This window comes from Poecilia reticulata, linkage group LG7 (genome assembly GCF_000633615.1).
Source record: "Poecilia reticulata strain Guanapo linkage group LG7, Guppy_female_1.0+MT, whole genome shotgun sequence".
In the NCBI taxonomy this organism is placed as follows: Eukaryota; Metazoa; Chordata; class Actinopteri; order Cyprinodontiformes; family Poeciliidae; genus Poecilia; species Poecilia reticulata.
In genome coordinates this window covers 9,765,949-9,780,469 of record NC_024337.1, presented here as the reverse complement: position 1 = coordinate 9,780,469, position 14,521 = coordinate 9,765,949, and the positions used below count along the sequence as shown (strand labels likewise).

At 40.6% G+C, this 14,521-nt stretch overlaps 1 protein-coding gene across 2 annotated transcripts in view; it reads right to left on the bottom strand.

Moving 5' to 3' along the window:
- mtcl2 (microtubule crosslinking factor 2) overlaps window positions 1–14,521 on the bottom strand; it is a 92,890-nt gene that overhangs the window by 27,947 nt on the left and 50,422 nt on the right. For both annotated transcript variants that reach the window (XM_017305798.1, XM_017305799.1), the window contains exons 5-8: window positions 4,370–4,432; window positions 2,393–2,560; window positions 1,111–1,264; window positions 140–686 (exon numbers count right to left, since the gene is read on the bottom strand). In XM_017305798.1, coding sequence (XP_017161287.1) covers window positions 140–686; window positions 1,111–1,264; window positions 2,393–2,560; window positions 4,370–4,432 — 932 coding nt within the window. The remainder of the gene's footprint in view (window positions 1–139; window positions 687–1,110; window positions 1,265–2,392; window positions 2,561–4,369; window positions 4,433–14,521) is intronic.

Sequence of the window (14,521 nt, the reverse complement as noted above, 5' to 3'; positions counted from 1 at the left end):
TTGTTTGTATGGTGCATAGCACTTTGAGCTGCCTTGATGCTGAAATGCGCCATACAGACTGACTTGACTTGAGCGAGACACTCGTCACAACAATAACAGTATGCTGAAAGAAGCATCGGAAAACAATATCCAAACATACCTGAGAGGAAGGCACTCAGCCGAGTCTCCTGCTTCTGCGTCTGTCTCCAAAGCCAGCCTCAACGAGGAGGAGGACGAGGAAGAAGGAGCGTGGTACGAGGCGAGATCGCAGCGCTGCAGGTTGGACAGCAGCACGCGGTTCTCGTACTGCAGCTTCTTCACTTTCCCACTCAGCTCTCCCACCTGAAGCCTCGTCAGCCTCAGTTCCTCCTCGGGGGTCGGCGTGTCGGTGCTGATGAGCACGGCCCCGTCCTGGACCGAGTGGCTGTCGTTCAGCAGCCCGTCCGTCAGAGACATCAGCGACTCGGCGGACAGCGCCGACGTCGCAAGCGGGAGTTCGGATTTGTAGCGGTTGATCTCGTTCATCAGCAGCTTGTTTTGCTCCTCCATCTCGATCAGAGACCTCCTCAGCAGCTCGGCCTCCTCCTCCACAAACTGCAGGTGCCTCTGGAGCTCCATGACGTTTTCGGACGAGGCCCCTCCACCAAGCACCACGGCCCCTCCGAGCCCGGCCCCTGGACCAACGCTAGAAAGTTCTTGGTGGCCGTCTAGGAGTAAAGACAGTTGTTTCAGAAAAAAACTTGTTAAAAAAAAAAAAAAAAAATTGTCGACAAAATTCTGAAAGAGAAAGTATTTAAGATTTAAATAGATATCATAAATACTTTCACATGAAGAAACAGCTGACATATTTTTATTAACAGTTTTAAAATGTGTCCTGGCACCTCGGCTGAACAGCATAGGATGGCAAAACCGGGGGGAAAAATTGCTATTGATGTTAATAATGTGTAAATAATTGCAGTCAGTGATGAGAATGTGAGGTTTAAGTTTCATCTAATGGTGATGTGTGTACCATATGCAAGATGTGCAATATTACTATGCCAAATGACATGACTATATGTCACCTTATTTATTTTTTTCTACTTTTTAATCGAAGGAAGTAAAATAAAATAAACAGCTAATAGGACTAACCACCTTGTGAGCCCTTCATTTCGTCCATCTCGGCTCGGAGTCCCCTGTTCTCCACCTCCAGCTCCACGATGCGTCGACTCAGCAGGTTGGCCTCCTCCTCTACTAGCTTCAGGTGAACTCTGACCTCAGCTTCGCGAGTGTGTGGAGAGTCGGCAACCTGAGACGAGTCAAACAGGGCAAACCGTGACCTCAAGCATCTCGACACATGTTTGCCCGAAAATGTTTAGCTGAGAGTCTGTTTACGTTGCTCGCACTGTTAAGTGCTTTCTTTTTTAACTCATCTGGTATTTATGCCTGCTTTGTCTTGATAAATGTTAATAAACCGTGTTGTCTGTTCAGATGCTTTTGAAGTTTTTAAGAAAAATAAAAAGCTAATACACGCACGTATGAGCAATTAAAATTCTATTGAGTTAAGAAAAAAAAAATTGTTAAATAAAATACAAAAAGTTTGAGTTTAGCTTTATAGTGCTTTGGTGGTTTTTAAAGCAATGCAACTTTCCCTCTGCAGGGTTTTTCTCAGGCACTCCCACCGACATGTAATGACTACATTGGCCTCTTGAGTGTTTTGTGGGAAGAAAAGAAATGCAATAGTTTACCACTATAATACACTAATGCTGTAATGAGACTGTTTACCAGACCACAACTTGTACAAAACAGGCAGCAAGCCGTAACATTGTTTATGGAGTTCCTGGACATTTAAAGTACCAAACTTTTCCAGATACAATTTTTCTTTGTTGTCAGGATTAATGGATGGATGGATGGATGGATGGATGGATGGATGGATGGATGGATGAGTAAAAAGGGAAAGAAGAAACGATAGAAAAAAGGAAGGAAGGAAGGAAGGAAGGAAGGAAGGAAGGAAGGAAGGAAGGAAGGAAGGAAGGAAGGAAGGAAGGAAGGAAGGAAGGAAGGAAGGAAGGAAGGAAGGACAGAAGGAAGGAAGGAAGGACACAACAAAGAGAAAAACAGGGAAGGAAGCAGAAAAGTCTAGGAGGGAAGGAAGAAAAGAGGAAATAAGAAAAGCAATAAACAATGAAGGAAGGACAGATGAAAGGACGTTCAGACATTTGAATAAATAAAGTCTGGAAAAACAAATATTTTTCAACATCCTTATTTTCTGTCTCCATACTCAGACCTGGAAAACACTGATATTAAATTCTATACTTCACCAGGCTGAGTTCAGCACTATTTACTACTCTTTAGGGTAAAAGTTAATCCTCCATGCTTCCTTTTCGTATCGTGCAGTTAGCAGCCTTTGAGTCCTCGCGGTCCGTCCTCCTCTTACCTCCTCCACGGTGAGCGAGCTGTTGACGTCTCCATACAGAGACCTGTACTTGGCCAGCTCCTCCTTCATGGCCTCGCTGTCCTTCACCAACTTGGTCAGCTTCTTGCACATCAGGGCCGACTCCTCTTTGGCAAAGTGGAGCTGACATTTCAGGTCTGAATTGTCTTCCTGAAGTGACATGACAAGAGGGAAGGAAAGCACTGGGGTGACAAAGATGCTACACTCCCTGACAGCAACTCCCAGTAATTTCTGTTTTTGATTCATGGTCGTGTAAAAATGTAAGACCACCACATTGTTTACCAAAACGTATCGCTTGAATCATTTGTGCTTGTTGTGCCGTGGAAAATACATCCATTAAAAAAAATAAAATAAAATAATAATAATAATAATTATACACCTATAATTTGTGTATAATTTAATGCCCGTGGAATATCACAGCCAGTTACTCATCACACCTGAGTGTTTACCATTTTACAGAGAAAGGAGTTGCATATATAGAGAAAGGCCAGTTTGTTAGACAGGGAGGAACAGACAACCTGACAGCACAAATATACACAAAGCATGGCACAACAACAAGCTGACCAGTCAGATCACTTCAAGCACAAGATTGCTCCTCTTTGAGTCTGTATCATTTAAAACTAGCAAAACAAAGTCATGAGCTTTATGAACTGTAGCGCTTTCATGTCATCTTGGACGAGAGCGAAAGCCTCTCTGACAAACTCTTTAAACTTTAAAGGAAGACATTTCCGAAGCTCTGTCTGACCGACATGCGGACCGAAGCCACTAAATGGTGAGGTCGGAGTCCTGCTGCGTTTGTATTTTGCTTGAATTACAAGAATAAAAAAGTCTTAGGGAAAACATCAGCAAACACACTCATTAGTGGTTTGTCTCAGACGTCATCCATCATCTGCAGAGACTATTCGCTACCTCGACGGCGAGAGGAACATAAATGTGCTAGCAAATTGTCGAGGAAACGTCTGGTTCGGCCTTCTTGTTTTAAAGGGGGGAAAAAAAACTCTTAAATTTGAACCTGAATGCATCTTTCTCTCATCCCAAACCTAGCTGCTCTTGCTGCAGCTGACCTCAGGTGACCGAGTGCACACATTCCCCAGCAGCAGCTCCGTGGCTGTTTGTTTTACAGCCCGTGGAGCGCTTCCAACCACATTAAACGAAGGGAGGGCAGCTGAATTTACAGCCATTTATGGTATGTGGTTTGAGAGGGGAAGCCAAGGCACGTCTTGGCGGCGCAGCAGAGACATTGGTGAAAAGAAATACCTGCAAACACTCAACGCGTTTCATTCTGCTGGGTGTTCACCTCGTACATGTGTGACTTTTCTGACCTGACGACAATAACTAGTGCATCCTGGGATGTTTCAAAGAGGGACATGATCTCTTTTGGTAATGTTTGTTGACTACTGAAGTGTGACTTCAATAATGCTGACAAGGGAAACTGAATAAGAGCAAATGGAGATTAAATCCTATGTTGAAAGCTTTATCTGTTACAGCCAAAGCAAATGAAAATTTTGTAATTAGCACACCTGCAAGACAAAAAGAACAATCAGAAATAGAAAGGCATAAGACATGGAGGACATTTGTGGACAATCATCACTTCTTGAACAGAGACACATTTATCAACCATGTGCTCTGATTGTGTGGCAGTCATAGGGCCAGAAATTAGCCATTCTTTACATTTCTGAAGTTAAAACACTGATGTAAAACTTTTCAATTAGAATACAATGAGTGGCAGAGCAGAAACACCAGCAATACCTTTGTAAAAACTAATTTATTTCTTGCTCACTTTTCATTCTGTGGTGTGTGTGGATGCATACCGGATCAATGTCCATGTCTTTGCAGGTTTAAGTTGTTTTGGCTCCCGAGACAGCGGTGTGTTTCTCTTATCGATTATTTGAAGCACTCAGAGGAACCACCCTCCAAGCAGTGAGTGTGATTTTCCCCCCGTCCCAGTTAAAGCCTCACCTGTGGAGCAGGCTTCTTGTCCGGTTTGTTGCTGGACCGTGCTCCTCTTTTCTTCTGGGAGTTCTGCAGCAGAGACATAATGACATTCTCATTAGCAATAAGTTGCACCTCTTCGATTCTGTTAAGAATAAAATCGGTCAGAAACAACAAGCATTAAGAGAAACGGCAGCAAAGAGGCTGCTGCTTCTGTTACTAAAAGAAAAATCTTGGTTGTCTTCAATATCTTTTATTGGACACTAAAGTGTGGGTCTAAGACAAAATGTGAAAAAAACTAAATAGCAAAATGATAAATATATCATAAGAGAGAGTCTTTTGTTTTGTTCACCAGGCTTCATGTCTCACTTTTTGCATGTCCATTTGCTACAAAAAATGATATTCATGAGGCTCCAAAAGCACAATTTTAGAGATCAAAATTAGAGGGGAAAAAACTCAACAGCAATGCTTGAGAAAGCAGACAAATTAGATTTCTCAAACCTCGCATATAAAAGTGAAAGAATCGTCAATAATTAACTATTTATGTTCCCCTTCTTTCTGCTAGTCTCTCTAACGGTGCAAACAAAAATCGTGTGTCGATCAGAATAGGCAGATTTCCTGCATTGTTAACACCAACCATTATTGCTGCTAATAATTATTAACACTTGACCAGCAAGCCAGCAGCTGAGACATCTGAACACACCATATAGAAGTCATCAACACTCTTCGGTGTGGAAGTTCTTACTGCAGGGTGAAGCTTAAAGTTGGCCATTTGCCACATAAGTGAGATGTTTAAATATAAAGTCAGATGACGTCCAAAGAAGTAAGAAGCTATTTAAAAATTATATATATATATATATATATATAACCACTTGGTTATATATATATATATATATATTTCAGTTTATTGAGGGAATGAGACGGCAATACTTTCAGCAGAGGAATGCTGAGCAGAGAACAGCAAAGCTGCTCTGTTCAATCCGTATGAGCTTTCCATTTCTGGGAAAGCTCCCTCCTGATCGACATTCAGGAGGGAATACAGATAGAAGTAATGCTTGACACCGTAACCAAGGTAACGACAAAATATATGATGCTACCCCCTTGTAAAAACAGGGTTTATTTTACTATAAAGACACAAAAGATACAAAATTGGAAAGGTGATCACTTTAAAACAACTGCTCCCCTATAGAAGTGTCATAATTCCTTCTTTGCTACTAATATAAACAATTAATAGCTACTGAAAGGGAAGGTATTAACACATTTTCAATGTTGTTTTTCTACCTTTTTTGTAACTGTTTATGAGAAATTTGAATAAGCAAATTTGTACAAAAAGTTTTACCAAACAAAAAAAATGAGTGGAAAGTAACCTCAATGCTCTGATTTGTGGTGTTCCATTATATTATTTATGACAGATAAAAGCTTTCCCTACCTGATCTCTGATGAAGAAGTGCTATTTTAGTATTCATTTTAATGAAAGTGTTTCTAACAGGAAGCCAAACTGGGAAACCTAAGCTGTGTTATTCTTCTCCTGGCCTTAGATAAGACGTCATTGCTATGGCGATGCTGATCAATCCCATGGCGATCCTAATCACTGCAGGGCCGCTGATAAGAGTGCGGACTTACAGCGTTGAGGTGGAGGTAAGGACTACAGAGACGCTGATACACACACGCACACACATACACACACATGCACACACATCGTCTGTTCATCCAAGCATCTGTTCTGCCCAGTGAATCAGACTCTAATCAATCATCATTCCTCCTCTCAAGAGGCAAAAACAGACCTTCATCATGCAAACAAACATAGCACATACTCTGCAGTGCAAGTAACCAAGCTTATCTGGCTCAGCACGTTTCCATGGAAACAGGCTACTCTCTGTCTCTCCCGCCCTCCCTGTCAGTCTCGCTCTCTGGAGCTGATCAGTAACAACAAAAGGAGGAACGGAGAGAGAGGTGGGGAGGGTCGAGCAAGAGGGAATGGCAAACAGCTGTTTAGATTATGATGGAAACATGAAGTTAAAATAAATCTCCATCACATCAGAGGAACAGCAATTAAATCAGCACAGGAGCTGTTTTGGTCTGGTTCTCCGTCTCGCCATCGGTCTCCACCTGCTCTTTCTTCTTCACCACCTCATCCTCCAACAGAAAGCCCGTTTCAAACCACTTAAGTTTCCATCTCCTGCTGGGGTGTCCTCACCCTCGTCCGTCCCCTCAAACCCACTCGGATACCAGTTTGTCAGGGGGCAAACGGGCTATTAGCGGCTCTGAACCCATCAATAGGACCCCCCTGATAATGGAGCCATCGATTCTGGCAGTACTCGTGTGGGAGCTGTCGGGTCGGACTCTCGACTCGGCTCTGGGATTCTGGCAACAAATGGAAAACTGCTGGTGGATGTGCTGCTAGATATATTAGTGTACTTGTTTAGGTACCACAGCTGGACTTGAACAGCCTTTAACAAATAATATAAAAAAAAAAAAACTTACTAAAAGTACAAATATATTTCACTTGAAAACAAAATAGCTATCTTCTCTACACATCGATCCATTGGTGATATTCCTTTAAAACTTTAAATGCATGTAAATAAAAACATTTACTCCTCTTATATTTGAATCCACTTTATTTTATGATGAGACACAAAACACAAGAAGCCTGTGATGGGAACCCAACTGATTCGTCCTTCCTGCAATCTAGACTTTGTAGTTTTCTAAACATGCACTGATTTTCTATGAGTAGCGCGCTAAGAATAAACTGAACTGGTGCGCGGAGTATACAGAAAACTAGACTTTACCATGACAATTAAACAGCTCAAGATTTGACACAAGATGCTGACTCAGTGTGTCAAATGCTTTTATTGATATATGTCGCAGTTCTCTCAAATTCACAGAGTGTCTACAAGATGCTGAAACGGCAGAAGCATTTTATTTTTCTCAGTCTGTGAAGGAACCGTTTTAAAGGTTAAGACTTTAAAATATATATATTTTTATTTATTTTTGTCCTCTTTACTCCTCTTGTAAAGAGGAACATGACTGCAGGTCCGGAAGAGAGACACTTACACCACATTTTACGTCATTTCCCATAGATTCTGATTTGGGTCTGGTCTATAGACTGGGTTATTTTAAAACATAATATGCCTTGATCTAAACAATTTCAACATCCACCTCAGAGTCATTTGCAGCCACTAGCAGGTTTTCTTTTTTCTAGAATTGCTGAGCTTTTATCGATCTCCCCATCACCTCTGACAGCTTCTGCTGAAGAAAATCATCGTCGTGACCAGAACGCCTTCCTCCACATGTTGTAGCAGTATATACTCACACCTGTCGCACCCCGTCTAAAATCATTTAACATATGAATAATGATGTAAAATCATAATCAAATGTTTCCTTCTTCCTTGTCGTCTTTACGGACAGATTCCAGCATGAATAATCCTCCTTAAAATAACCAATCTGTCCTGTGGTTCAGCTGGGCTTTTTCATAAATAATATGCAGAGGCAACACTGAAAGTGTACTGGGGGCTCTTCATAATTTATCGTGTGGAAGCCCACACACTGTGACCAGAGCCCTGCTCTCATGTTTCTGAGACTGCAGATCTCCAGTTACACTGCGGATAAGATAGCGAGTTGACTTACGTTGCTCTCTGGTAAGATATTCAACAGCTTCTGAAGGACCCTCCCCCATTTGGCTGTCTGTCCCTGCAGTGGAGATCTGTCTGTAAGAGTTTCTTTTCGCACCTTTCACGACAACTAGATTGTAAACCAATACAGCAGACATGATGGTGGATGGTGGGTTTTTGGGAAAACATAGGCAGAAAAGACTTAGTACAAGGTTAAAAATAACTGAACTTGTGGAAGCAGGAAAAGAACCGGATGGTTCAGATGATGACAAGGATTGAAGAAAACAAAAGACAGAGTCAGAAAAGAACGTGGAAATAATAAAAAAAGACTTGATTTCTCTTCACAGCAGTGAGGACTCTCCTCTCCTCCCTCTCATCTGATCTGATCTGATGTGCGGTTCAACCAGTCATAACACACAGGGCAGGGCAGGACAGGGTTGAGTAAACTAAGGAGATCAGATAAGAAAAAAAAAAAACTCCCTGCAATATGAAAGAAGGATGGTGAAATACAATGACATGGAATCAATAACAAACAGCCAAAGCAAAAACTGTAATTATGCAAGTGTGAAAACGAACCGTCAACATGAAGCAGCGCTAGATTAAAAAAAAAAAAATAGTTCAAGCATTCAAAACAAGAGAGAAGTTTAGAGGGGGAAAAAAAACCCACTTATTCTGAAGATGTTCAAGTTGATCCAATCAAGTTGGGTTTTTGATGGACTGGGGCAAAAGATTTCCCAAAGAGAAAGCGGAGTTACGGCTTGTCTCACTGGGAACGACAATAGATAAGAATCAGAGAGATCAAGAGGAAGCAGAGCAGAAATCAGATTTGATTCTATTATACAGACACATGAACCAACCAGGCATGAAATCCAGAGAGTCGCATGCAGGGAGAACAGAACCTCTAAGTTTGAATTAGCCTGTCAGTGGATGGCTGCTTCTTGATTTACAATTACGGTGGCTTAAAAAAAAAGTACAGACACCCTCTGTGTTTTTACTCATTTCTGTCATGTTCAGCCACAAACCTCAATGTGTGTTATGGTGCATAACTGTGAAGTGGAAAATGTGTGTGCATGTGTGGAGATAGGGGAGAAATTAAAAAAGAACAAAGCTTTGCACTAACACACACTCCATCTTTGTCTCTTCCAGGCAAAGGTTTGGTCTGAGAAACAGGACCCTGGCATATCAGCATTACCATTACACACAATGGGACAAAGATTCGCCACAGCGCAGCCACACAATGGTTGCATAACCAGCGTGTGTGCTGAATGTGACTGCGTGTGTAAGATTAAACCGGATGGTAGCAGATAGAAATGGATGATTGGCAGATCAGATCAGAGGAAGGGCGATAATTACAACCCAATTACCATTATGGAGCAGCAAAGAAAAATCCAACCAGCATGTTTTTTATTTATTTATTTTTTTTTTTTTTTTGCCAAGAGTGTTTTTTTTCTCCTAAATAATCTTTTGGCAAAAAAAAAGGTGGCAATTTTTTTAAATGGCTTAGGTCATCATTTTAGAAAGGTGACAGTGTTGTAAAACGACTAAATTACTATATTTGGAAAGGTACTGAATTATTATGTGGTCGGGGAAAGGATTTACATGCGACAATAAAAAAAATACACATCCTGCCATTTACCACATGAAGTGATTAAAAAAGCACAGACTGCTTAAGCTACACAGTGCACAAACCCTAACATGCTATTTATTCTCAGTGAGAGATGTTAAGTAGCTCCCTGCAGTTGTTTGCATGCAAAGCGAAGCGACTCGGCTCGCGTCAGAACGCAAAAGATAAGAGGGAAGCAACACCAGTGTTTTCCCAAATCCCCAGGCTTCTCTGCTCATTACTAAACACACACATGCAAACACTCCACTTCCACACCGAGCGCATTGACACACAGTCTGTCATACACCCATCCCGCTAATGCCGAGGTGGGAAATAATCAGCCAGTTTGCCGTCAGCTCCTGGAACATCAGATCACTTTGGGTGATGCAGAGTGAACTGAGAACCAGAAATAAAATGTACCAAAATACCCAATGCAGTGGTTTCAAAGTGTTATATCAGGTTAAATGTTGCATCAGCAAGCATGGTGACTGTTTTGAATTGCTTTTTCATGTTTCCCCCCCATTTATGAGCTCTGCAAGAAAGAAATGATGGTAATAAAATTTAAATGGGAGAATGCAGCAATCCTGGACTTTATGGGAAAAAACAATGTTCATGAGAAATACAAGAAAGACTACATCTGATAAAAGCTGCACACAAATGTTTAAATAGCAGCAACTAGAGCATTAAGTACCTATTAAAAGATAATTGTTTTTCGGGGTTTTTTGTAAGGGAACATGGAAGAAAACTCAAACTTGGGCAACACACCAGAAAGCGAGCAGTAATAAACGCAACTCCCTCCGAAGAGCAATGAGTTCATGTTTGTGTTTTATTTTTGGAGTTGAATACTCTGAAGGCAGAAATAAAACAATTCCTTCTGTGCTCTCGTCACAGGAGTGGAGGTGAGAAGAGAGAGGAAAAAAAGATGGAAGTAAGAGATGAAAGAGCTAAAACGCAAGGGGAGAAGAGAGGGAGAAGAATGTAATCTGAGTGCTTGCATTATGCACAGCTAAACACAGTTTGTTATCTGTGACTTTTGTATTTTTATATTTCTATTTTGTACCTTAAGCTACTTGACAGCCATGTAGTTAAACTATCAGCTTATTTTTTGTTGGAGTTAAGTATTTTCATTTATTTCAGGCATATATTCAACAAACCTGAAACCTCACATCTAATCTAATTGGATTCGGTATTTATTACCTGAAAACCTTTTTAGAGAACCGTTCCCATTGAATTAAGCTCTGATAACAGTTTGACCAACTTGACTCTTGTAAAATCTGACAGGTTGTGAGTCCTGATCACACACACAATAACTCAAGCCAGAAACTAAAACAATGCAGGAGTTGGACAAAAACCTAAAAATGTAAATATAAATACACATTTATTGATCCTTTTTGAGTTTGTTTACTTTAACCAAATAAGGAAAAAGTTCATAAGACAAATGTTTTAGCATTACTGATTCTTCCTTCTTTACACTTCTATATTTGGATAAAATCAAATCTCATATTTTTCTAGAGTATTTAAGACAATGTAGGAACCAAGTAAACAAATCAAGTGGTTCCCCATCAAACATTTAATCCTGACAGACTTAAAAAAATCTAAAATGTGTCTTTATGCCTTTCCTGAACTACAGTGACCATACAGTAACAGTTAATGTCATTCTTCAGATTCCTGTTTTCAGTCTATCATAACACATATTTTAAGTTTTCCCACCATGAGGAAACAAGTGATGCAACAAAAGTGATGTAATTCAGCTCTCACTGTCTTGTGTGTGTATATAAGCGCAGCCAAAGCCAAGAGGCTAAATGCTCAATTTGCATAACATTAGCATAGCATTAGCAGAGCAACAAAGAGCCACTGGACCGACTGGAAACGGATGTGTTACCCTGCTTCCAGAAAGAAAAATATAAACTTTCATTTGTCACACGTAATCACAGGCTGTAACCAAAGGAATAAAAAAATTAAAGCAGGGTACAAAGAAAGAGAGAATAAAATTGAGGAGAAAACAAAGAAAGGGGCAGACAGGAGGTTCCCTTTGTTACCAGGAGCACCGCTGCTCGCTCCCAGCCTCTTCCATCAATCGAAAAGCTTCTGTTTATCTGCCAATAAGTGTGTATATGTTTGGGCCGTACGCGTGCGCATGTGTGTGAGTGTCAACTGTGTGCTTCTTAAGGGCAGCGTGTTAGTAGGTAACCTTGAGAAGAAGAACAAATTTCAAACACAACACCACTGCTTTGATTGAGCTGAGTTATCCATGTGGTGAGTATACGGCGATCATCTGGGTTTAGCTGCCACTTTTGGTTCTCTACAGCTGTGAGGTATCTTCCTTATCTTTCAAAGCCAAAGTGCTGCTAAATTTATTTTGTTGCCGCTCAGCAGATGTCCCCAAAAACAACGACCAAATTCGAAAAAGAAAAATACAAAATTAAAGTACTTGTTCCTTTTCTTTTGTGTTCTGTAAATGCAGCTTTTACATTTGTCTGTTGCTTTCTGTGTAATACTCAACGAGGAACTACTGCACCTGCAGAAACATAATCAATATTGCAAAGTCCGGTAAACATTAGACACACGCAGTATGCTCAGTGGTGCATGAATGGAAGCAGACACATTTTCTTATGCAGATTTAAAATTCAATACTTAAAAAGTTTTATTATTCCCTTAAATTTTTTCAAATAGTTAAAACATTAAAGTACTACGAGCTCAGCGAGTTGGAGGATAAAGAAGAGGTCAGACTTGGTTTTATTAATATTTAATGCCATCACCTCCTCTATTCTGAGGAGGAAGCAACGAATGCAGCATCCATTTCAATCCCCCTTATCCTCCCTACAAATACATGCATCAGCAACCACAGACTATGGTACGTTGCCGTGACGACAGCTTCTGCAGGCTGTCGCCAAAGCACCCTGTTGGCAGCACATTAATGAGAAGACAGAAACAGGAAGAGGAGGAAGGAACGTAAATGAAGAGGGGGTAAGTGTTGGCGGACGAATGACAAGCGATGAGAGAGGAAAAAAAAGGAGGACTGAAGGAGTTGAATCAAAAACAAAGTCAGGAGTCGGGATTTGAAAATGTCCAGACATTTGTTTTGTTTCTTCTTCTTCTTTTTTTTGCTTTCAGAAAATGGGAGTTATCTAAGTCATCTAAGCATCTCTCCGGAGAGCAATCAGCTGATCCCAATTTACATGATTAAACATCAACAGCAACCTGAAAGCCCGCTCTGTGCATTCAGTGTTAGAGTAACAACCATGCGATAAAGACGTAAATATGGAAGAGGTTCACGGAGGGACACTAGGCTCATCACAACAACACAACCAGTCCTCAAACTGTAACCTCAATATTGACACAGAATGAATTAAAGACCTAATTGAAGGGTGTGAAATGTTTACGGCCACCCTTTCTGCTCTTTCATTAAGCTTCTGTCTCTACTTCTTTTTGCAGCGAGACAAGGGAAACAGTGTTCTTATGGGCGAGCTTAAGAGTAATGCTAGTTCGCCCTGCGGTTGAACTTTCACAAACATGATTTATTGTTGAACATCACTGCATTATTGTGAACGTGCGAGCCTTTTATCCCCTTCAGCCATCATAACAAGCAAAACCGAAAAGATTAGTAATGATTGTCTGCATCTGATTTCCTGAATACTAAACAAAGAAAAAGATCCGACAATAAAGAACAAATTTCCCCATTTACAGCTAAATTCACAGACGGCAAATTCTATAGCTTTAAGTTGTGTTGCAAACATTTTTACCCAAATGTTTCCATGCAGTTTAATGTATCGCTGTTAGGGTTTCTGAGTCATTTAAATCTGAAAACTAGCAAGTTTTCAAGACATTCGCCGTGCCAGTGTCACCAGCTGAACAGTTTATTTCAAGTGTTTAAAGCAGCAAAACCTTTTTTTCTCCAACTAAAGCTGATGCCGAAACCAGGCGTGGTAAACCAGATTTTCAGATGCCTAAAACTGACAAAACACTCACTTTTTAAAAATCCAGATTAAGGTAAAATATGTCATTTCAAAAGGTCATTTCAGCCCAAAAATGTGGTAGTTGATTTTTTTTTTTTTTTTTTTTTTGCTGCTTTGGAGGATCGAAGGTTTGTTGCTGAGGTCTCTCGTGTCACTTGAAAGAGTAATGATTCCTATTGGGTTTTTTGGGGGTTGACAGATTGCTGCAGCAAGGTAAAGCACTGAGCCTAATGTTAACATGCTTATGACTGATAGCTCTAATAATAGCTTAGTGGGTAAGAATTAATAACCAAGTGGCTGAGAAAATGGATTACAGGAACGTGACAGACAGATTATTCTGCCGGCTATGATTAGCTGGTCTTAGCATGTTTACTAACTGTAACAGCATTTTCCATTTCATTCAGTTATCACCTGTGTTCATCTGTATTTATGAAATCTAGACAACTGATGAACACACTTTACATTAAAAAGCGCATGCCTGTACAAAAAAAAACCAAACAAAAACATGCTGCTTTTGATATCTTGAAAACTAAAATAGTCAGGAAGTTAGTTTTAAAATGTCACCCTGCCGTATCAAAACAGGGTTACACAAACACATCTCCCCCTCCATTCCCACTTCACACAGAGAAACCATATGTGAACACAACACACCAACACACAGGGTCTCCATCTGGTGAGTGTGACACTGTGGACGTCCCAGCGAAGCCCAGAGCAGCACCCTTTTAGACGCTATAAATAGAGAGCGTCGTGTGCAGTTCACACCTCCCTGCTCCCTTTCTGTCAAACTGAGCTTTGTTGATGCTTTCTGACAGGAAGCGGCATCTAATGAGTTGAAACCTGAAGTTAACCTCCTGTTCCTGAATTGCAAAGATTAAAATGAGTCAGAGTCTGAGATCTTAAAAGACAAAAGAGGAAGACGCCTTGTGCAAGTGACAGATGTAACTGTAACAAGATGACAAAATTTTTTTTTTTAATTCTCAGATGCTTCAGGATTATATGTGGTCCGTCC